This window comes from Pygocentrus nattereri, chromosome 28 (genome assembly GCF_015220715.1).
Source record: "Pygocentrus nattereri isolate fPygNat1 chromosome 28, fPygNat1.pri, whole genome shotgun sequence".
In the NCBI taxonomy this organism is placed as follows: Eukaryota; Metazoa; Chordata; class Actinopteri; order Characiformes; family Serrasalmidae; genus Pygocentrus; species Pygocentrus nattereri.
Genome location: NC_051238.1, coordinates 18,067,824 through 18,092,441, shown reverse-complemented (window position 1 = coordinate 18,092,441; position 24,618 = coordinate 18,067,824). Strand labels below are relative to the sequence as shown.

At 38.8% G+C, this 24,618-nt stretch overlaps 1 protein-coding gene across 1 annotated transcript in view; it reads right to left on the bottom strand.

The window, feature by feature from the left end:
* Positions 1 to 24,306, bottom strand: part of fhad1 (forkhead-associated (FHA) phosphopeptide binding domain 1) — a 30,102-nt gene extending 5,796 nt beyond the window's left edge. The window contains exons 1-28 of the mRNA XM_017721320.2: positions 24,110 to 24,306; positions 23,846 to 23,947; positions 22,922 to 23,128; positions 21,984 to 22,158; positions 21,737 to 21,831; positions 20,054 to 20,281; positions 18,934 to 19,057; positions 18,185 to 18,315; positions 18,005 to 18,082; positions 17,819 to 17,923; positions 16,905 to 17,012; positions 16,750 to 16,818; positions 16,280 to 16,432; positions 15,546 to 15,741; positions 15,385 to 15,455; positions 13,251 to 13,349; positions 12,975 to 13,064; positions 12,005 to 12,259; positions 11,805 to 11,916; positions 11,530 to 11,623; positions 10,164 to 10,270; positions 8,333 to 8,492; positions 8,157 to 8,241; positions 6,679 to 6,829; positions 6,495 to 6,592; positions 5,423 to 5,518; positions 3,543 to 3,769; positions 2,443 to 2,605 (exon numbers count right to left, since the gene is read on the bottom strand). Coding sequence (XP_017576809.2) covers positions 2,443 to 2,605; positions 3,543 to 3,769; positions 5,423 to 5,518; positions 6,495 to 6,592; positions 6,679 to 6,829; positions 8,157 to 8,241; positions 8,333 to 8,492; positions 10,164 to 10,270; positions 11,530 to 11,623; positions 11,805 to 11,916; positions 12,005 to 12,259; positions 12,975 to 13,064; positions 13,251 to 13,349; positions 15,385 to 15,455; positions 15,546 to 15,741; positions 16,280 to 16,432; positions 16,750 to 16,818; positions 16,905 to 17,012; positions 17,819 to 17,923; positions 18,005 to 18,082; positions 18,185 to 18,315; positions 18,934 to 19,057; positions 20,054 to 20,281; positions 21,737 to 21,831; positions 21,984 to 22,158; positions 22,922 to 23,128; positions 23,846 to 23,947; positions 24,110 to 24,136 — 3,606 coding nt within the window. The 5' untranslated portion in view covers positions 24,137 to 24,306. The remainder of the gene's footprint in view (positions 1 to 2,442; positions 2,606 to 3,542; positions 3,770 to 5,422; positions 5,519 to 6,494; positions 6,593 to 6,678; positions 6,830 to 8,156; positions 8,242 to 8,332; positions 8,493 to 10,163; positions 10,271 to 11,529; positions 11,624 to 11,804; positions 11,917 to 12,004; positions 12,260 to 12,974; positions 13,065 to 13,250; positions 13,350 to 15,384; positions 15,456 to 15,545; positions 15,742 to 16,279; positions 16,433 to 16,749; positions 16,819 to 16,904; positions 17,013 to 17,818; positions 17,924 to 18,004; positions 18,083 to 18,184; positions 18,316 to 18,933; positions 19,058 to 20,053; positions 20,282 to 21,736; positions 21,832 to 21,983; positions 22,159 to 22,921; positions 23,129 to 23,845; positions 23,948 to 24,109) is intronic.
* Between the last annotated feature and the right edge of the window lie 312 nt (positions 24,307 to 24,618).

Here is a 24,618-nt window from a genome sequence, read left to right as displayed (position 1 = left end):
AGTCTATCAAATCATGCACAATAAGTCTTAGGATTAGCCTCTTAACCATCCTTGGTTGCCCAGGTTTCCATTTCTTTTGCCTATAATTTAACAACAAATAAGATAGCCAGCATTGTTTTCATAAAATTATCAAATAATAAGGATATATTGAAGAATAACAAGGCTTTAGGATGTAATACGTCTGGGAAGAGGTTAGTGACTGAATTATAAGAATGCAGATTGAACCATTAAACGTTTTTGTGTTAATTATCCAGTAAATTCATGGACAGTAAAGAAAATCAACACAGATGCATTGATATGGGAATTGTGAGCCAATGCTGATATCCAATATTTTTCATGTACAAATTTGCTGAAATTGGTGCTAATATATATAAATTCCTAACATTTTAAAAATAGTACTAAATTCTCCTAGATTAGCATCATAGAGAAAGCATAATATTTATTACAATGACAGTAAGCTGATTGAAATGCAAACTTCTTAACACAGTAGCCTAGCATCACAAACTTCAGCCCTTCCACTGTATAATAAATATGTCATCAAATATTGGTTTGTAATATCAATCAAATCTAAACATCTGCCTGATTCTGATATATTTTTAAGGCAATTATTTGTCAATATCGATATGAATCCAATTTCATCCCTACAAATTTTATTTATTTCATTATTAATTATCAGAGTGAATTATATGATAACTATAAGAGTAAACAATGGAAGTCTGGACTTACTAAATGATAAGATTATTAACTGATCGTTCTTTCATTAATAATCCAGTTTGAAGAGGTTAATTCTGTCTGATAAGCACCATAGTTACTGCAGCTCCTTATGCTAGATGATATCTTGGGGCCCACTATTTTCCTGTTTCTCCTAACCTCACTGTAACACTGCTGTTTCAGTCCACAGAAACAGAGCATTGTTGAGGTCCATCAGGCACACAGCCAGAGTGTACTTCCTGTTCCTCAAGGCCAGTCTCTGCTGGGGCCTCTGCAACAGAGCTCTTACATCTCTTCAGCAGAACCTGTGGGTTTTGATCTAATGGGCTGAATAATGCAGTGTGTGTCTGGTAAGCCGGCAGGCTGCCTGTGGCTCTTTGTGAAAGAATCAAACTGCCCTTTACCTCTGGGCCACTGCTGGCTCTTCTTCAGTTTAATCTCTTTGTCTATAATGTCTCTGCCTGTCTTTGTCTCCTTCTTTCTTTGCCTCGGAACTATTGGCAGTACATTAAATTTAAAGCAGTGGTTTTCCAGTACTAAAAATAGCCAAAGACATGTGGTATCCAATATTTTCTTCTTTGGTATTACACTGGAGCTACAAGGCTAATGTTCCTAACAATGAATGTAAGCAGTGCTAATTGCATGTCTAAATCATGACATAACTTGCTAATGTGGGCTCTGGCCACATTTTAAAAACTGAATAAATGAATGGCGAAACATAATGAGTGGAGATGCTTCCAAACAGGTGTACTGCATGATACAACTAAGCAAATAACATTTTCCTACGCTCATCAGTAAGTAGGGTTGGAAACTGTGGTCGAAAGCGAACATTCGATGACCATGATAATCATGCATTAGTGCAATATGTTAGAAAAAACAAAAGTGCAACTGTGTCTCAGGTGACTGAGAATGTCAGTCTAGGATGTGGTCAAACAGTCCATCTACAACTACACAGAAAGGCATAGTAAAGTAGGGTTAGCAGTACACAACAATACACCTCTCAAAGACAAATTCACATTTGAGAGTTCCAAAAACCACAGGCACTAGTCTACAGAGAGGATATGACCAGATGAGTCATCCAAAAGAACAGAACAGGCCTGAATGCTGGACCCCCAGCGTGAGGGGCTGTGGTGGCTCTGTTATGCTGTGTGGGGCAATTATTTGCATAGTTTGAGGCCACTTGTCCCCTTCCATGCTGATAGGATGGTCTTTTCTACAATGAGAATGACCACGTGGTCATCGAATGGTTTGATTAGTATTAAAATTATGTAAATAATATGCTATGGCCTTAGGAGTCACCAGATCTCAACTCAACTGAACACCAATGGAAGAATTTGGACGGATATGTTAGACAATTCTCTAGATCTTCATGATCAAAACCAAATGAGTGAATCTCATTTAGAAGAATGGTGCCGTCTCCCTCCAGAACAGAAACAGGCACAGAGAAACATAGAATCTGTACCAAGGTACAATCAAGCGCATGGTGTCCCAGCACTTTACTATTGTATGTTTGTTGATTTAATTTGTCATTGATCTGTATCCGCCAACTGTGTAGATTATATGTTAGTAGAAGAATTACACTAATAGTGTATTTAAAAAGGAACAAAAGTACATCACACAGCAAAACAACAGTAGCAACCATCTTGAAGTCTGAATTTTGTCTCTTGTTAATTTTTGTCTGAACCATCATTTTAACCTCACACGACACTGTCTGGCCTTTGTGTAGTCTACCTTGCGGTTCTTAGTGGAGCACTGGTCTCGGTGGCTCTGCAGCTGGGTCTGGGTAAGCTGCAGGGCCTGGCGGAGTGCAGCACTCTCCTGTTTCACAGCTTCTAGCTCAGTATGCACACTGTCCAGCTCAGCCTGCAGCTGCTGACCCACAGCTTGGCTCTCCCTAAGAGAGCAAGAGAGATAGAGAGGGTAAATAAGCCCATGGTGAATGTAAATGACCAATAATCAAAAGTGTGAAATCACTGTTTTGAATAAACACTAGCAGACTGCAAGAAATTAATTTAAAAACTGAATAAATGAGTGGAGAAACATAACGAGTGGAGATGCTTCCAAAAAGGTGTACTGCATGAAACTAGGAAATATATATACACACTATATGGAAAAAAGCATTGGGACACACCTCTTAATCCTTAAGTTGAAGTGTTTCATTCAGTCCTATTGCCACAGATGTATAAAGTCAAGCACCTAGCCATGAAGTCTGCCTTTACAAACATTGTGAAAAAATGGGTTGGTCTAAAGAGCTTAGTGACGTTGAGTGTGGTATTGTAAAAGGATTTCACCATTGCAACAAGTCAGTTCACAAAATTTCAGTCTCTAAGATGTGTCAGTGTCTGACCTCACAAATGTTCATCTGGATAAATGGGCAAATATTCCCACAGACCCACTTCAAAATCTTGTAGAAATTTTACCAGAAAAGTGGAAGCTGTTATAGCTGCAAAGGGGGGACCAACTCCATATTATTGTCTATGGATTTAGAATGGGATGTCATAAAAGCTCCTGTAGGTGTAATGTGAAGCTGTCCTAATACATGTGTGTCTGTGTGTGTGTGTGTCTTAAATGACAATTGATTCCTGGTGTTCCTGTTTAGTAATGTATATATGAGAACCTATTAAGTACTGTGCAAAAGTAAGACCACCCTTTCATTTCATTAATATCCAGTCAAAATGACCATTAAGTACAAAATCTTAAGAAACATTAACAATCAGTATCTAATTTCAAATGTAAATTAAACGAACAAATGGGTGGTCTCTAACTTTTGCGCAGCGCTATATCTGTATGTGTTGTGTTTTTGCACAAATGAGTCTAAGCTATTTGAACACCTGAGTGTGTGTATCTCCCTCTGGCTCTGTTGCAGTAGCAGGTGTGTGTTTTGGCTCTGGCTGTTCTGTAGAGCCAAGCGGTTTCGGAACAGCTCCAGGTCGTCCTGTCTGAGTGAGGCCAGCCGCTCTCTCTCTGCAGGCGGGAGGTGCTTCAGTGGGACACATCCTGAAAGCTGCCCCTGACTCAACTCTAAAGCTTCACACAGCTCTCGCGCCAAATCCACATACTGAACAAAGAAATACAATATCATATCAAAGACTTCATCGCATATTCATCACATCACTGGCTCAGATATTGTTATGGATGATTGAGTCTGTATTGAATAATTAATCTCCTTCTAAGTTTGAAGGTGTAATGGCCTGCTAGTTTTGGACTGATACTTATTTGGGTGACTGGGCCTGTATTGAGTAGGAAGGGTGTCCTTATTAAGTGACAATGTGAGTTTATGAGGCAACAGAGCCTTTAACTGTCTAATAATCCTGTTTCAAAACAGCAGCCAGTTTAATTCCATGTTTTGTTTTGTCAGTTTATTACAGAAAACAGTGAGAAATACATTTTCTGTAGGCCCATCACAATTATTGTAAAATCACTTGACTGCAATTATTTGAGCTGATCACAAAAAAAAACTGTTCTCCACAGTTGTTAGATTTCACAATCATATGTTCAAACTGATTTTCTGAAACTTCTGCATAAAACTTTGGCAGAAAAAAGAAATTCAGAATTGATTGATATGAAATGCCCCATTCTAAACAAAATTAGATTTTCTTTACAATGGTGGTGATAGGGGTGACAATGTCTACAACACAAATATCGTCATTTTATTTACTATACAATATGACCAAAGAATCTAAATGTGTCTTTTGAATTTTTATATGCAGTGTTAATAATGTAAAAATACTGAAAAATCTGAAAAGTTTTCTTTGTGTTTTCTTTGTCTTTTTCTTTACAAAAACACAAAAAATACTAACATCTGACTAGTATCTACTGACATCCTTAGAGGGCAGCAGTGAGTAAAGTTTGTTTATTTGATCTTGGACAGTCTCTGTCAGCAGTCGGGAGCTACTAAGTATCAACAACAAGGAAGCAATTAGCTAATCAGACAATTTGCCTGCTATAGGCTTGTACTGTAGTGTACTGTACAGCTCATGTCATGACTGTGATAGGTTAATCATGTAGATGGACGTACTGTGCTTGCTGAGAGGAAAAGTGCAGTGGATGTACCAGTGAAGTCTGAATATGTAGTTGTATCAGAGAAGTGATATTAATTGCGGAATGCAATAATGCAACACTGAAAACTTAATAACAGTTTCGGTATGCAGCCATTTCCTGTAGACCAACCACATTACACCAGATGCACTGCTACACTCTACAAGCTGTGGAAACATTCAGTTGAACACATAAGGTCAGAAGTCAGAAACACTAAACATTAAGTTTCAAGGTTGATTTGCTCCAATCATTGCCACTGTAGACTAATGAAGTGATTCACTGCTGTAGAAAACTGCTTAGTTCAAGCCAGCCATCAAAGTCAGCGTGTGAAGTGATAACCAAGTCATGATGTGATAAAAGTCCTGGTTCAAAAATACCAAGTCATTTCCTGTAGCACAGATAAGAAAACCATTTCAGAGAAAAAGCAAGCCTAACAGAGAAAGAGACATGAGGACTGGCCATTACACTGCTGGTATATTATTATGCTTCTCTCTGGGGTATCATTTGAACTTTGTAATGTGTCTGTTATGGTTTACATATAATTTGCACTGTCTGCTACTATACTCTGCACTGCTCAGGCCCGTATACATTCGAAAGTCTGACTGACACTGTCTTTTACTGTATATTCATTGTACTGTATTTACTGCTGGACTGAGGATAGTCTTGCACTTACAGTCCTCTCGCTTAGCTCCAGAGCATCTGACATGTCCAGCCTTGCTGTGCGTTCCAATGCTGCCTCACTCAGAGCCTCAGGGAAGGCAAAGCCGCTCTGCATGAACCAACCAAGCCCAGAAGCTTTAGAAATCTAGCATAGCATATGCTGCATACAGCACAGCCAACAGAAGTACAGAAATCCTTACTACAGAACAATTGACTCCTTTGGTGGGGTATTCCACTAATTCTTCACTATTTCCACATAATTCAAAAGTTGAAATGTTAACAAAGTAATCCAGAGTGGTTTAGTGTAAAATGTGATCATTTTAGAGACTCAGATTTTTTACAGTGGTGGTAATAATAATGCATTGAAAAATGTTTTCATGCCTTACAATGTCCTGCATGTTGCTCTTCAACATGAATACATTTAAAAAATATGTTTGAGGCCAAATCCTTATCTTAAACCTGTCATAAAACAAAGTCTCAGGCATCAGGCAGCATAATCGCAACCATCTTGTGTAAGAACTTTCAGTGCGGAAGCTCTTTAGAGGCATAAAAATGCCTCAGATATCTGGTTCCTATCACCACCACTGTCAACAATTCTGTGTAAGCTTCTCTAGAACTGAACATTTCACATCAATCCGCCCCAAATTAACTTTGTTTACATGTTAACTACATACATATCCTAAAAACAAAACAAAAACAAAAAACAAAACAAACAAAAATACAGTTCACATTTTACACCTTATTATTAATTAACAACTACAAATTATTAAGCTTCTACTATGAAGCATGAAACAGGAAATAGGCAAGTTATCATCACTGTCTGAACATTAAGTTTACAGGTGAAGGAAAATGTTAATTTTAGTCCAGTTTTATTGGTCCATAGGTTCATTTTCATATAATGTAGTGAACAGTGCACGTTTTCAAATTATGTAAAAAATGTATATATAATTGCAAAACTGGAGTTAAAAGAGTTCCAACAGTGATGTTATGTAAATATGTGGACCCTTACAGTAAAATGCACAAACACTGGCCCACAGAGGTAGCTTTATTATATATGCAAAGTAAATGATCAGCTGAACTGGTACCACATGGCTGATTGAACCCCTTTGTGCTTGAAGTCTCTGAGGCCTGTGAGTCTTCATTCGGTCCTGCATCACTGGCTCCACCTGCTGGCCTAACAGCTCTGCAACACAAGAGAGACAAAAAATACAGTACAACTCATCAGATCAGTGAACAATGCTGATGAGAGGAGGCTCTAGTGTAACTCACTGCTGGGCCACTTCTGTTCAACAGCTCTGATCCTCGCTCTCATCTCAGCGAGTGTTTCCCTCTGCTGACGGATCATAGCTTCACAGCGATGACTTTTGCCCTTTGAACTCTGAGGGGTAAGATCGCTGGGACTCACCATAAGGGATGCATCCTGATAAATACAGGAAGAAGAAATTTGCAACTGTGAAATATTTGCAGAAGCACTACTCTAGAACAAGTGCACACTGGTGTGTGTATGTTTTAAGGGCAAAATGTCCTGACTTTGCAGGAAAATCTGAGAAACACAATGTCACAGTCAGCAAAATGTCCTAACATTGCACATAACCTTTGTGTGTGTGTGGGTGTGTATGCATACAGCATTTCTACATTTCAAGCTTTTCCAAAGACCTGATGTGAGCACAAAAAATCTTATGTTGAAAGAGCACCAAGGATTTTGCAAAAGGAATTCCTTAATCTGTCCATTTTCATTGTCTCTTTGGGGGTCTTCAGTTAGCTCCACTTACCTTATATGTGCACTTTGTAGTTTTCAATTATAGACTGTAGTCCATCTGCCTCTCTGCACACTTTTTAGCTCCATTTCACCCTGTTCTTCAATGGTCAGGACCCCCTCAGGACCACCATCGCAGGTATTATTTGAGTGGTGGATCATTCTCATTACTGCAGTTACACTGGTGCGGTGATGGTGTGTTAGTCTGTGCTGCACTTGTATGAGTGGATCAGACACAGAGTTTTTAAATACCTGAGTGTTACTGCTGGACTAAGAATAGTCCACTAACCACAAATATCCAGGTAACAGCGTCCTTTTGGCAACAGTCCTGTAATCACTAATAAAGGACTAGAGGATGACCAACACAAATTGTGCAGAAACAGGTGAGCTATTGTCTCTGACTTTACATCTACAAGGTGGACCAACAAGGTAGGAGTGTCTAATAGAGTGGACAGTTTTTAAACTTCAGCAGTACTGTTGTGTCTGATCCACTCATTCCAACGCAACACACACTAACTTGCCACCACCAGGTGAGAGTCACTTCAGTGTTGAGAATGATCCACCACCCTAATAATAACTGCTCCATGGTGGTCCTGTGGCAGTCCAGACCATTAATGAACAGGAGGAAAGGGTACTAACCATGTACTCAGAGAAACAGATTCTAATTGTAGAACTACAAAGGGCTCCTATATTGTAAGTTGAAGTGAAAAAATGGACAAAGATTGTTTATTTAATGAAGAACATGTATTTGATGAAGTGGCCAGTCAGTGTATTGGATGATAACAAGAGAAAAGAGGCATAAGAGAACTGGCAGATCTAAATTGACCCCTGTATCACAAGACAATGAAAGTCACTAGAGCTTCAGCATTTACTGATACTAAATTTAGTTTCATAGTTGTAGATTAACATCAGGTCAAAAGGCTAAAACAGTATGAATGTAGTGCAACAGAAAAATATAATAACTGTTTCAGTTAGGCTCAAATATGGCCACCTTAGTTTGCTGCATTCGTAGCACAGGAACAAGGCTGGTGTACTCTTGGTCTTCTGTTTTACTCTTCAAATCCTTCTCTGTTTCTCTACCAGCAAAAGAGAAAAATATTATTACCAAAGATACTTTTTAAGTAAGTACGTTTAAGTACGTTTGTGCAGGCTTTTAAATTAGCATACGTCAGCTTCTCTCTCAGCATCTTTTGTTCCTCATCCTTCTGTTCCAGAAGCTGCGAGGTCATGGTCAATTTCTGAGTGAGCATGCTCAGTTGCATCCTCTGGTCTACCACTAAAGCTTTGTGAGTCTCCAACTCCATTTTCTGCTGCTCGCTCAGTTCCCCTGAACAGAAAGACTAGCTTTAACTTTCCATAGAGAGAACTTGGAGATGCAGAGTGAAACATCAACTTCACATTTTATCTGAAACAATGCAAAGACATTTCCCCTTACTCAAAATTTTGCCAATCAGCCAAGACACATTTGGCCAAGGTTTGCTTCTTTAGTTTTGTACTGGAGGTACGAAGCTAATGTAGCTAAGAAGTAATGGAAGCTTCAAATGACATTGAATTATGAAGTAATCTCTAACATACTTCCTTATGTAGCTACTGACACTGTATGACATACCTTTAACCAATATGCACATTAAAGACAAACAGTTTAATGTGCAGATCAGTTTATAGTGGACATACAGGCATTTGATTACTTAACAGTATTCCTGCTTTGGCTGACATTGTGTTCCAAAAAATAGTTGCGGCATCACAATTTTGGGTTTTCGATGGATTATGATCTACTTGAAAGGTGCATCAGTATCAAAGTCTGAATTATTAGATTAAGTGTCTCTTATTAGTCCAACAACAGGGAAATTTCACCTCCACATTTAACCCACATACACAATAGTGAGCAGTGAGCACACATGCAGCCCTATCCACATGTCCCAGGGAGCAGTTGGGGGTTAGGTGCCTTGCTCAAGGAAACCTCAGTCATGTACTGTCAGCTCTGGGGCTCAAACCAGCAACCTTCTGGTCACAGGTCCGGTTCCCTAACCACCAGCCCATGACTGCCCCAGGCCTTTGATTCTTTGAGCTTTTTCAAATCTATATTGGTGATTTTTATACTCTACCTACAATGATTTCATTGCCCTTAAATGCTGTATTTATGTTACATGTCTTTTTAACCAAACACTGCAAATAATTCAACTGCTATACACCTTTTAATTCAATATATAAATGAAAAAATTAAACAAGAATCTTAATAAGAATAAAAAATGACATTGTGTTGACATCAGTAGCATGCATACTGCAACACTGATAGAAATAAAATCTAAAAATACATTGCACATTAAAAGGGGAATTCCACTGTTTTTTCAGAATTTCTGCATAATTAAATGGTTATGATGTAAACAGTGTCACTCACAGAGGTTTGATATGAAAAGCTCAGTTCATCCTGAGTCAGAATTGTTCACAGTAGTGATGATAGGAATCAGACACTCAAAGCTTATTACGTTATTGTATTATATACGTTATTACATGAAGTGGTCATAAACAAGCTGCCTGATGTCTGAAACATTGCTGTATGATACTGTTGATATAAGATATTTGTCGCAAAATTTAGGTACATTCAAGGTGATGTGGGGCAAAATAGTCCCCAAAGATTTACCGCTATTACTATCATCAACATATAAAAGCTTACACAACTCCAAAGACATGTGTAAGCTGTTATCACCACCACTGTACACCAGAAACCTGCAGAAATTTTGAAAGATCAGTGGAATTCCCCTTTAAACTCTGTTTTCATTAAAAGTGTTAAAGAAAAACAAAATTTTAAACTTATTAAAACTAACAAATCAAACAGCTGACAAGACGTGTTGGCTGACTGACTACATTTGGGGTAAAAGGAAAACTGTATATTTTGGTTGAAACATCTTTGAAAGAATGTCAGGAGATCGAAGCTTTAAGCTTGTATTAGCTTAAGCCTTTTTCTAGTAACATGAAGCACTGTCTGAGTGTAATGCACCTGTGAGGTCAGAGAGGCGAGCATGGACATGTGCCAAGTCACGACTCAGAGAAGTGATGACCTCACCCTGCCTGACCACTTCCTTTTGGGACTCTTCAAGTGATGCCCTGAAAGAGAGAGAGTCATACAATCAGTAAATTGTGATTTCTACCTTTGTTAGCTCAAAGACGGCATTCATTGCAAAAAGAGGTGAGAAGTAACTAGTTCCTTTTATTCAGTTAGAAGTCCAATTTTGGCCTCAGGAAGATTTGTGAGGAAAGCAATTTGCCTTTAACTCAGTTTCTTTTTTAAATTGAGAATGTCTTTATGTTACTCTTTCCACTTGGGCAATAAAACAATATTTATCACTGATAATCTTACATCACAATATGTCACAATATGCCTTTTTGAACATATGGACATCATCAGTTTTTTAAGAACTCTGACCAACCACATTTCATTAAAAAACAACGTAATTACTCCTGTTTACTCTGAGTTAGAGCAGTGCAGTCAGTGAAATGCTTAATAAAAATAATCATTTATTTTATTTAATAATTTGTACTTGTTGTCTTTGATGGCATTTGTAAAATGTGACACTTCAGACAGTGCCAACTTATGATGGCTTAAAAACACAAAATATGGTGACATATCATGTATCGCCCACCTCTACTTCTGAACATTTCCAAGACATAAAAAGAACCAGAACACATTCTGCTAATTCAGAATGTAAAAGAAGTTAGTATTCGGGCTGCCTTAAAATCTTATGTTACAAATAATAAGCTGACGGAGCTCAAAACACAGATTCTTTTTCTGTTTACTTACTATTCAAAGTTCAGTTAGCTCAGAATTCTAAGGTAGACCAGTAGCTAACTTTTTTAGTTAAAATTGATTTGATTCAATTGATTCTACAGTGTAAATGCTGTATGATCTCACTTAAAAAATTACTGTTTCTGCAAAGAAAAATGTGCTGCATGCTCACAGATTATTTTTATGTAGTGTTCAGAGATCATTTTTAATTTCTGGATGCTTCAGTATGGGATGTGTAGGGCTATGTAAATCATTATGACATATTCTCATGCATAATTTGAGGTGTTAGAAGAGGTCAAGATGACATTTTAACTACTTTTAATCTAACTTATGCATCATGAGATGAAGGCATGTCTTGTTGAGACAATGGACACTAATTAAAAATGAATGCTCAGTATTTTACTTGACCTGTATTTTACATTTACAATATTTCAGACTCTTGTCAGCAAGACTTTAGTAGCAGTGCTTTGAAACCAGTTTCAAAGACAGAAACTTCTTGAACTAGATGGCAAATCAACACTGACACAGGAATAAAAATTAATCATGGCCAATGTCCTGTTAATTTTTTTATTTATTTTACCTGAGAGATGTGACTGTCTGCTCTAGTTGCTGTTGCTCTTTTGATTCCTCATGTGCAATGCTGGGCTTATCTTCCTCCAGTCTGCTGAGTGCCTCTATGAAACATTTATGATAAGCAGAATATTTGTAATAACACTGACAAAGAGCCAAAGTTTTTTCCTGTTTTGGCGTCAGTGCTCAGCAAACACCTCATAGTTACGATGTAACATTCAGTTTCACAGCTTAAAAGGTAAAACTCATCTATGGTTTACCCTGCGCACAAAATGAGACATTCACCTGCAAGCTGCTGTGTCAATGAGTCTCTCTCCTCCTCCAACTCTCGCTCTCTCTGCTGGGCTGTGCTCACTTGCTTTTCCATGGCGACAATGGTGTGAGCGTGCTGCCGCACCTTCAGTACAATTTAATTCAGATGCGGAAGTGTAATAAAAAACTTTAAAGCACTTTTTAACACTAAAGAAGTAATAAAAAAACTGTACCTGCTCCTTGTACTCTTCGATCTCCACTCTGATCCTCTCTCTCTCCTCCTCTGCCCCTCTCTGCAGGCCCTCCTCTATTTGTCTCAACCACTCTCTTTTACTCTCTTCCTCTTCCAGGTTTCTCTCCCTCCATTGCTCCACTTGTTTTTCTCTTTCCCTAACTTTCTCCGTCAGTTCCCTTTCTTTTTCCTTTGCTTTCTCCAGTTTGATGATCCACTCTGCCTGTCTTGTCTCCATCTCCAAACGCAGAACAACCTGGTAACACAGAAAATTACCGAAATTCACATACACAGTGTTAAATAATTGAAGGCAGCAAATCAATCACATCTATTTTGAAATAAATTCCAATATGTTATGACAACATTCATGAAAGTACATTATAGTTCCTAAAGTATCTACACACTTCTTCTAATTAATGAATTCTGCTACTTTAATGTGCACCAACTGTTCAAATGTACATAACACAGCTTCATAGACAAACATTTTTATTAGAATGGGACATTCTGGAGCAGTCACACAAGAGCCTAAGGCCATAATGTCCAATGACAAGTACCAGCTAGAAGGGTACAAAGCTTTGGGCTGCGGAGCAATAGAACTGTGTTCTCTGGACTGATGGAACTTGATTCAAATAGCTTTGGGGTGCAGCTGGTGTGACATTTGTGATCCAGAAATAATCATCCAACATCAGTATCTGACCTCTCTAATGCTCTTGTGGCTGAATGCAATCAAATCCTCAGAGCAATGTTCCAATATGTAGTGCAAAAACAAAAATACACAGCAAGTGGACATGTAATGTGTATGGTACTGAAAAACAGGGCCAAAATAAAATCCTGAGGCTATTTTCAAAAGTTAAACTCTCCAAACTGTTTTAAGCGCACACTCACATATTAATCCAGTCCAATTTGTGTATTCATTAAATCTAATAAATAATTCTGAGACATACTTAAATAATAAAATGAAATTGACTCACTTCTGCTGTTCTGGCTGACTCCAGATCAGTCTTCATCTTCTCCAGTTGAAGCTTCACAGTGTTCTCCATCTCTGCCTTTCTTTCTGTAATCTGCACATTTAAATCAATCCACTACTCTGCTGAATGGAAAAGCACTGAATACGAGATCACAAAGTATTAACCTCAGTTATACAGCTGAACTAGAACTGACTTGAGTCTGTTGACTACATTTATTATTACATACATTCACTAACATAAACTGAATGTAACTTAGTTACTATACATCATTAGCAGGACCTGTAGTTTCTGATGTTCCAGTTCTTGTCTCATGGCTTCCAGACTGTCCTGTAGTTCACCAGCCTGGGCTTCTCTTTCTTCAAGCTGCTCCTTCTCTGCCTGCCATAGTGTCATAAACCACATAAACAGGTCCATTTGGGATTACTTAACAACAACAAGACAGTTTCAGGTGTGTGATCTAGGCATGTACAATACTTTGCACAATACTACCAGCAAACTAGAACATTCCAGTAAGTGTCATATAAATTAGCCTCCAGAAGTGTAAGTAACGAATTACATTTACTCTTGTTACTGTAATTGAGTACTTTTCCCTGTAATGGTACTTTTTTGAGTAGTATTAAATCATAGTACTTTTTCTCTTACTTGAGTTCATTTTTAATGAAATACTTTTACTTTTCTACTTTAATTTTCATAACATTACAGAGTAAAAATAAATGATTAGTGTATCAGCTCAGAAACCAATACGAACGAAGCGCGGTTAAATTTACAAGCTTCACCTATCAAACAACAGCAGCTCCAGCAGGAAAAACGCTACAGAGATGTCCAGTTTAGTGAAGAAGGACAGAGTAGAACTTAACCAGCACACACGAAGAACAGACCACACCCAAATGGTCATCTGTATTCATTTTCACAAGAACTATAGAAAACGGCGTTGTTAGTGGCCAAAGACGAAACCTGCTGAGATCTGCTTTCACAGCTGACAGGCCTGATCAGATACCTCCCCACCTCCCCACCCTCTCTCTCCCTCTTCCTCTCTCTCTTTTCCTCTTTCTGTTCCTCTCTCTGTCTCTCTCTTCCTCTGCCTCACTGTCTCTCTCTTCCTCTGCCTCACTGTCTCTCTCTTCCTCTCTCTCCAACTGTCCCCACTCTTCCTCTCTCTCTCCCTCTGTCTTTCTTTCTCTCTTCCTCTGTCTCTCTTCCTCTCTCTCTCTGTCTTTCTTTCTCTCTTCCTCTGTCTCTCTCTCCATCTTTCTTTCTCTCTTCCTCTGTCTCTCTCTCTCTCTCTCTTTCTCTCTCTTTCTCTCTTCCTCTCTCTCTCTGTCTCTCTCTTTCTTCCTCTCTCTCTGTCTGTTGGCCTGTCTCTCTCTCTCTCTCTCTCTCTCTCTCTCTCTCTCGCTCTCTCTCTCTGTCTGTCTCTCTCTCTTTCTCTCTCTCTCTGCCTTTGTATTTGTCTTTAACTGTGAGAGTCTGTGTAGCTGTTTAACTGTGAAATGCAGTAAGAAGGTTTGATTTTGTATGAAGTGATCAGCGTGATTATTAGTGAAATATATTACAGTAAAACCAAAGCTGGGTAAATTGCTGATGTTGTTGCTGATTTTAATGGTGTAAATGTTCTGAATTGATATCAGTGAAAATATACAGTGTGAAGGCTGTCAATGTGCTTACTGTCTGTAGAGGTTTCCACCTACTGAAGGAAACTAGAGTCCAGGGAGCTGATGGGCAGCAGGACTCTCACTAAAACTATTATTAATTAAGCAGTCTACTCATAATTTTGACTGTTTTTTTTCTCTTAAATGAACTTAATTAAACAGTAAGCGCCTCTGCAGTCTTTCAGGAATTCTAAAATACTTTATTGGAAACAGATAAACTAGGAAGTCTTATATAATCATCTAACCATGAAATGCTTGCAGTATAATGTAAACCTTGCTCCTTACACAGTTCACAGAAAGGTGTGTTAATGTGTGTTAGCAGAGCAAACTGTGATCAGTCTCAGCTCTCAGAACATTTTCCCATATATGATCATTTTTAGCTTAAGTGTTTTTCTGTACAGATTATTTCCAATTATGTAGCCGAGTCAGCTCAGGAATATGTTCAGGTTGTGACAGCAGAAATATGAAAAAGTAACTAAGTAACTCAGTACTTAGGCAGTTTTTAAATAAACTACATGTTTATTAAACTACAGTTTACAAAAACTGTACTTGTACTTGAGTAATGATTTTTTTCTCTTTACGCCCGTTAGCCTCTCAGTTCCTCTCTGTTTCAGTGCAAAATTAAACAAGCAAACTTCAGTCACCAAACATCTTGATCTTGACTGACACATTTGGAGTAATGCAAAAATCATGTAAATATGTTTTTTGGTTGAAGTGTTACTGTAACTTGGATTCTGAACACATTTCACAAAACATATTCAGACCTTCAGTCTCTTGAGTTCTGCCTGGATCTTCCAATGCTGCTGGCACAAATCCTGTATGGTCCCTGACACTCCTACAACAGCATAAGTACAGGTGAACTTTCAGTACTTCTGTGATCATTTTTCCCTGTAGTCTGCTTCTGACTTTCTGCCTGTTCTGTTACCTCCTTTTTCCTCAGACACCTCCATTCCTGCTGCCTGCAGTCCATTCACAGTGTCCTGCAGCAGTGTGTGTAGACTGGTCAGTATAAAGAGTGTGTGAGTCTGAACCCAACTGACAGCAGGGCACACACTCTCATCCTGAAGGGCAGATATTTGGCTCTGTATCGCATCCACCATGCACGCTTTCTTTGCATGAATCTGTATACAGTGACAAAAACAAATACATTTACATTTTTTGTGTTGTACGCTGTCATAATAATATGTCATTTATTTATTTATTTATAGGACTTACCCAATCACACAATACCACCAGCACTAAGAGGGCAAAAGCTAGCAAAAAACTATCTTTTTGAAAATCTTTTTGAACTTCTGCTATCACAACATCATTTAACATGGCTTCATGTGACTGAAGGCACACTTTAATGCACTACTACTGTTTATTGGCTGAATTTAACATACTGGAAAAAATTAATAATGGACATCATGACCTGTGTAGAAGTTACAGGACATTTTATATTTTATGTTATCATTTTTTCAATATGTTGCACTGAAATTGCATTACAAGTTAAGATATTTTTTACCTTCTCATGTAAGCTGCCCATTGTGGAGATATAAAGTTTTGTTCCAACAGTGTAGATATGAAAGTTATATCATTTTAACAGTGGAAAATTGAAGTATGAGTCCAAATACAGATCCATTCAGTTTAAGGGGTTATTTTCACTAGCTTTGATAATACCTGCCATTCAGCCAGTCTGGCCTTGAGTTTCTCACTGTCTTCTTCCACGAGCCTCTGATTCTCATTGTGTTCTTGAAGTTGTTGCTCCATCTCTTTAATTCTGGACCTGAACTCCTCCTTCTCTTCTGCTAGCTCTGACAAATGCTCCAACACCTTTACACAGAACATGTCAGTTGTCATCTAAGGTGTTTGTCCAAATTATGGACTGGGATTATAGATATATACATGGGTGGACAGACATATTAACCCATTAAATGGCCAGGACTGGCCTACTAGTTTAGACTTAGAAGAAAATATTTTCATAAAAAGAACGAAAATAGAAGTTGTTAACATCCATGACGCAGACTTCCATATTTGCAATATGACTGATTTTGCTGTTATCATGCATTGCGAAATGCATTATTTGGTATTCATCACCAAAGTACTTATTTTGGAATAAATGGATGGCAAAAATGGATGACTGCACTTACCTCTTTCTCTGATACAGTTTCAGAAGTGAGGAGTATGCATTTTTTGATCTGACTGTAAAGATTCTCAAGCTGAAAAGAGAGTCAGAACTTTTAATTTGTCAATAATATGTATATCAGTGAATGTGCATTACTGTTATTTATTACAGTTCCCTCACCCTTGTCTGTGAGTGTCTTAGCTCTGTTTGAGCTTTCTCTTCTCTCTGGAGTGTGTGCTGCTGCAGAACCTTCAGTCTGCTCATCTCAGTCTCACTAGAGACTTGCTCCTAAACCCAATCACATAAAAAAGGAGACAGTCCAACACACTGTGAAAGATTCTGGTGTTTCAACTCATAAAGGTTAGTTACTGGGAAGCCTTAACATATGACTATATTGAACTTCAGACAGTAAGTCAATACAACTTAAGATTCTTGTTCAGTTAACATAGAAGTCTCTTTAAATGTGGCACTGTCACAGGATCCCACCTTTGCCACCACTCTGTGAGGCATACAGCATAATATCACCTATCCTCTCTTACATAACTGACTGCAGAGTTTTAAACTGCCTTTGGAAGCAACATCAGCACAGAAAATGTGCATCAGGAGCTTCATGAAATGGGTCAAGCAAAGCGTCAGCTGGAGCTGTGAAAAGCAAGCCGCCACTGAACTCTGGAGCAGTGGAAATGTGTCCTCTGGAATAATCAATCATGCTTCAATATCTGGCAGTCTCCAGACAACTCCAGACATTTGGTGTATGCCAGGAGAATGCTATCTACCTGAACACACAATGTCAACAGTAAAGTTTGGTGGAGGAGGGATAATGGTCTGGGGCTGTATTACAGGCTTTGGGTGCAATTTCTTAGTTCCAGTGAAGGGTAATATTAATAACACAGCATGCAAAGACATGTTAGACTATTACATGCTTCCAACCCTGTGACAACAGTTTACGAAAGGCCTTTCCTGTTCCAGGACTGCTTGTGCACAAAGCAAATTCCATAAAGACAGGCTTATAGACATACAAAAGTATTTCCCATGAGGCTTTAGTGTTGCTTGCACATGACTACATGAATGAAAGTTCATCTGTTTGTTCTGACCTGCATCATCTGCTCCAGTCTGTGTTTGAGAGAATCTCTCTCTGTGTTCTGCTGCTTCAGCTCATTCTGTTTCTCTCTCAGAATCCCCTCCAACCTCTCTACAGTCTACAGGACAACACAGAACACTTAGTATCCAAACAGAAGGCACAGTAAGACTGGCCAGTATGTAACTGCATGAATGTGCACCTTCTTGAGAGATTCCACCACCTTTTCTTGGGCAAGAAACTCTTCCTGATGCTTCTCAGTCTCTTTCATTTGTGATAACTGTGTGAAAAGGGTTTCCACAAAATTTACATCTGAAAAGAATGTCAGTTTGGAGTGGCGATGAGATAAACGGCAGAAGCATGAAACATTAGGTATGCATACCTTAGTAGCCATGTTGCTAAGCTGAGCATCCTTATATCTCACAGCCTGTCTGAGTTTGTCAACCTCAGCAGCCAGCTTCAATGTCTGCTTCTCCCGAGCCACCAGGTCCTTCTGCAGATTGTTCACCATTGCTAAAGGAGCAGCAAACCACACAATCAAACAAATCGACGAAAGCATTTAAAGTATGCACTTTAGTAACACTTTTCTTGCTTATTTTTAAAACATAGATTGATGTATTATATACATGTTGTTGAAATACTTAGCTGCTAAACTAAGCTGCAAAAAACATTCAATTCATTATAGATCTGATGTCACAAGCACTAACACATTTACATATGACTGCCCATTTAGGCCACATTAATTTAACTCATCCATTCAAGTTGAAGTGGTATGAAGTCTGTGGCAGATCCCGGACTGCTTTCCGAAAGAGGCACAACAAAGGTCAATACAACCACTTCCACAAATCAGTCTTAAAGGTAACTGGTTTAAAAAAAAGGCTGGAAAATGGAATAGAACATGTCAAATGTGTATGCACAAAAATTCTAAGTGGACTTCTGGGAAAAAAGGGGAAAATATAAGAAAAATTTAGATTATGGGCCTTTAAGTCAAAAGGCCTCTGTAAGAGAATTCTTGTCATCTAAAAATAAATTATATGTCAAATATTTCATTAAATGAACAGTAAAGGCAAATATTATGCAGAAAGGAGAAGAGAGGTTCAATGGAGGCTCCTGGCAGTGCTGCAGTTTTACCTGAACACTTGCTGTTTTCACTCTTGAGGTTAGTTAGCTGTGCTCTCAGACTGCTGATCCTCTGCTCTTTCTCTGCTACAGCCTGAGCAACAAGCTCACCTGAATTCTTCTGGATCTCCAGCATCTATATACATTATGCAAGCTGTAGTAATAGTTTAGTACTGCATGTAAAATACTTATATGTTCAAAAAAAGTGATACACTTCATTTACCTGATTGAAATGTTTATATAATTTCCGCATGAACACAATATATTACATCAGCACCTGCATTGTAAAAAATAAGTAGCCTAGAAAACAAAATTGTCTTGAAGTAATATACACTGATGAGCCAAAATATTATGGCTAATATGGTGCTGGTCCTCTGCATGACACAGTATGGAATCAAAAAGACCTTAAAAGACATTTGCAACAGATCCTCTAAGTCCTACAGTTGGCAGGTGGAGCTGCCTTGGATCAGACATGTGGTTCCAGCTCATTTCACAGATGCTCAATTAGATGGAGATATGAGGATTTTGGAGGCCAGGTCAACACCTTTGACTCCCAAACAACATGTGCAGTGTGGCAGGATACATTACTGTGCTGAAAGAGGCCCCTGCCATTGAGGAATACCAATGCCATGAAGGGGTGTAGTCCAACAATAAGGTAGGTGGCACATGTCAAGTTGACATTCACATGAATGTCTTTGTTGCCCTCGTGCATCAATGAGCCTCGGGTGCCCAACTCGTGTTGGTTTGTTTGTCCCTCCTCAGATCACCGTTGGTAGGTACTCACCACTGCTGACCAGGAACACCTCACAAGCCTTGCCATTTCTGACCCAGTCCCCCGTCTTCTCTTCTGCCTATTTCTTGCACATCCAGTACATCAACTGGGAAAACTGACTGTTTGCTTACCATCTAATATATCCCAGACCTTGGCATGTGTCGCTGTTGCAAGATAATAAAGGACATTCGCTTCATCTGGTCATGCTGTTTTGGCTCATTTGTGTATTTTATTCTTGTGAAAATGGTTTGCACACTTTTTTCATAACACTCTTGTGCTTAATGGCAACTAAAAAGAGAGCGAGAGAACACAAAGAGAAAGAAAGAGAGAGTAATAGTATGGTATCACTCTAATCTCCACCTGTTCCTTTAGCTGCTGGATTTCCTCTTTTTTCTCCTGGATGTCTCTGGCCAAGTTATTGAGTCTGTGTCGGACATCAGGGTCACTTTGACTGTTCTGAGCAAGTTGCAGCCGGAGAGCTGACACCTCATCCTTCAAGGCCGCCATCACACATTCTTTCCTCTGAGCTTCCCCCTCACACATGATCACACCACTCAGCTCCTCACCCTGTCTCACCCAGGTATCCTCCTGAACACAAAAAGCACCTAGCACATGAGATATGACAGAATACAGGTTTCCCATGTTAAAGCTCACAACTTCAACATGAAATCAAAACAAACTCTACACTAGCATGCAAAAGTTTTGATAATGCTAATACTGAACAACTTCAATTAATGAGTTAATTAATTCATTTAGCGAGAAGCTGTCAAAAATTATGACCCATATCATGGAAAACTCTTGAAATAAAAAGAGTTAATGTACTATATCAAAGTTTCAAAATGTTTCATTCACTCCCCACACTGTCAGCAATTCACTATTTGGCCACCAGAGGTCTCACTCTCCCAAGTACTAGCCCTGTTCCCAATTCAAATCAAATCAATGGGGGCAGTTGTGGGCTGGAGGTTAGGGAACCAGCCCTGTGACCGATCCCCTTGACTGACAGTTCATGACTGAAGTGCCCTTGAGCAAGACACCTAACCCCCAATTGCTCCCCCGGTGCTGTGGATAGGGCTGCCCACTGCTCCGGGCAAGTGTGCTCACTGCTCACTAGTGTTCATGTATGTGGGTGTTTCACTGCATGGATGGGTTAAATGCAGAGGTCTAATTTCACAGTGTGCAAACACAGTGACAAATGGTTGTAAATTCTTTTCTATTCAAATCATCTGTACCTAATCTCCTTAATCAGTCACATCTCAAATACTCCTCTCATTCAACCAGTCAGTGTGCGAAGTATTGCCAGTTCCTTTGTGTCTGACTACTGAGCGTTTGTTTTGTCTGTCTTGCTGGTATTTTTGAACCTGCCTGAACTATTGGATTCTGCTTTTGCCGTTTGCCCAGCCTTTTGGACTGATTTTTCTGTTATGACCTTTTTTGCTTTGCCATTTGACTACAAGTTTTGGATTGCCTTTTTTGCCAATAAATCTGCACACGGATCATTCTCAAGTTCCTGAGTCTGCTTCGTCACACACTCCATGCAGTTCATATATGAAAACTGAGAAACAGTGTGTTGTTATTTCTGTGATGTTATGAAAACCAACACATTTATAAATCTCTCCCTACTCAGCCATCAGAAGTTTTGCCCCACTCATTTATGCTGAAATTACAAGGAGTATTTTCAGCTTGGACTCACACAATACAGGACAGCCAATCAGAACAGAGCTCATTTACACATATCAGTCTTAAAGCCACAGTAACAAAAACAGCTTGTTTAATTCCAATGGACAAAGAGGGGTCATCTAAAAACTAATTATGACCGTTTTTGTTCAAAGATAAAATACAACATAAAATGTAGTATATGTGCCCTTTAAAAGATTTTAGATACAGTCAGAATGATGAACAGAGCTGTAGATAACTCGATTATAAATGAGAAACCTGTATAAAACAGAGAATAAAGCTGTAAACTTTTAAAGTTATTATATATAGCAGTGCAGCAAATCAAAAGTAACTTTCGACTAATAAGGGATATTTCTGTGTTAGACCCACCTTGTCCTGTATTAAGTCCTGCATGCTGTGAGAGCTCTGTGATGCAGTTATATTTCTCAGAGAGAGTTCTCTTCCTGTGCTGCTGCACCAGCTTCCTACATCAGTCAGAAACAGCGGCTTAACATTTCTTACAAGTACAGTTTCTTTCTTTCATTCATCTTTGCAAATCCATGATGGTTTCTACACACTGTTATGAACTTGTAGTAATGAATAGGAAAGTTTAAACTAAATAAAAGGAAGCCATTACCTGCTCTGTAAGAGTGGCCCCAGGATTTTGAAGTCTTTGGAGCTAAACTAGTGCATTTAGCTCCTGCGCTGGCAGGCCGAGGCCTATCAGGGGGACGTGGGGTAACAGGAGGAGAACGTGCACGACTCCTGGTCCGGCCTGTGGGAGCAGCAGACTGGACAGCTAGAACAGGGAGCTGAGTGACAAAAAAACAAAAAAAAATAAGTGGAGCACAAGGAAATATCCTGATATGAAAAGCTAGATGACTTCCAGGCTGGTATATCACATAGCACAAAAACACTGAATATTTTACAAGGTCTGGTACACTGGTTGGGATTTCCTTGTGAGTTCTATATAAGACTTCTAGAAAAAATGGAAACATGTAAAGGAATCTCTAAGTTGAAGGGCACAGTTACAAAGATACACCAGATATTCAAAAGTATCCAGACACCTGTCCTCCAAAATTTCTTCTGAAATCAAGAGTATCAGTGATTGCATTCAGCCGCAAGAGCATAGTGAGATCAGGTAATTATTAGCACTTATTAGCTCTGGATAACAAACACCAGTCCAACATATTCCACATATGTTCAGTGGTGATTCATAACTTCAAAGAATATATTTCCACTGCTCTACAACCCTAAGGTGAAGTGTGTAAGGTCATCTCAGGCTTGTGGCTGTTTGCTTTTTTTTGTTTTTTGGCACTAAGCCCACCACAAACATTGCAATTTGGTCCCCCACAACAAAACGTTTGGGGAGCCTTGCTTTAAAGCTTCTCATTCTATCATGTTTTCTTTTGTGATCACATAGCTGTGCACATGCAACGTAACAAGCAACCACTGTGCCTCAAAAAGCATTTAATCAGAAGAGTTTTGTGGACATTTGTGGACATTTAGTTAATGTAAAAATTGGTGAATAAGCTATTTATTCTCTTCTACATTCAAATATGTCATAGATCTTACTGCATCTTTAGTGTCCAGCATGAGCTCATAGGTTGAGCCTCCATAGCCAAAGTGAAGCTCGTCTCCAGGTGTAAGGCGCACTGCTGCGTTGTGAATGCGACAGTCATTAACGTAAGTGCCATGGACAGAGTTCAGGTCACTCAGAACATAGCAGTGGTCCGCCTCATTCCATTCTATAGTAGCGTGGTGTTCCTCCACACCACCATTCTGTTGGGCAAAATACAGGCCAGAGTCAAACGCCCAGGCCCAGTCTGAACAAATTTAAAATGCTCTCAACACTTAGACAAATGCATGTTGCAATAGCCATTCATTAATCTTTACTGATTATAATTTTGATTGTTTACTGATTAGAATCTTTGTCTAAACCTTTATTTCTACATGTATGGTATCATCTTGTATGGAATTATTTCCCTGTGCCTTGTGAGTGCCACTCTCAGGACTTTCCATAAACTTTCCAAAGTGTTAGCTGGAATTTCTATACTCACAAACATGATTCACCCTCAACTGATTATCATTAGATTTGTGGTGGTGTACGTACTGTCAGACATTTAAAGCAACAGGAAAAATAACAAAATATAGACGCCCAGAGAAGCCATGAGTTATAATTTATAATTGAGTTATAATTTTCTGGACTGTTAATTTGAAATCTTGACTTAACTGCCTTGTGATCTTAAGATAAAAGCTGTTTTCTCAAGACTAATTTTGAGATCACAAGACAAATAAGTTGTGATACTGAGAAAACAACTTTTATTATGTTGAGCTCACAAGACATTTAAGTCATAATCTCAAGACAACAGTGATACTTTTGAGCTTGAACTACTGCACCTCGTTGACTGAGTTTCGAAAATACACGCTGATGTGTGACTAAATTCCTCAGTTCTGAAAAATAAATGATTATAGATCTACAAAAGATCTATAAGTCACCTGTAGACAGAGATCAGCATCCTTGTGTCTTCCCACCGTAGTGCGCTTGGACTTGAGTTTAAATATCCAGTTTAGAGTTTTAAGGTAAGCCTTCATTTCAACCTGGTCAAAAAGCAAGCAGTTTAAGGATAAATCTTCATCTTAAAATAGTTAACCTAACTATAGCGTTACGTGTATTATGCCCATCTGTGTGTTCACATAACTATAACTGTATTAGACAGTCTATGTTCAGTCTTTGACTTCTGTAAACTAATCGTTAGCTACCTTGTTTGCTGAGCATGAGGTTGGCATGAAGTTGGCCGTCCTTCCTGTCAGAGTTGATAACGCCTCAGAGCGCAGATAATACTGCAGATTTTTACAGCTTCATAATTAATTACATGCATCCCTCTTTACTCCAATGAACGGTCGCCACTAATCAATTATGTAAATGAAGCTTCCTCAAGGAAAAAGCAGCAGCATTTTCAAACCTCTAGAGGCTCATGAGAGGAGCTGTATACAAGCGTCATGGTAACGCCCGCCTGGAGAGCCCCGCCCCCTCACCGCTTTGTCTCGTTGCCCCGGGAGTTTTTTGCGTCATCCAGTGCTCCAATCCTGGCACTAGAGGGCGGGGCTGTCTGAATGATTTTAGGTTGTCTATTAGAAAAACACACAGAACACACTTTAATCAAATAGTGTGAACTGATTATTTCATAGTTTTCAAAATAACCATATAAACCATAATGGACTATATATATTGTAGAGAGTAAAAGCTCACAAAAAGTAAAAGTATTTTT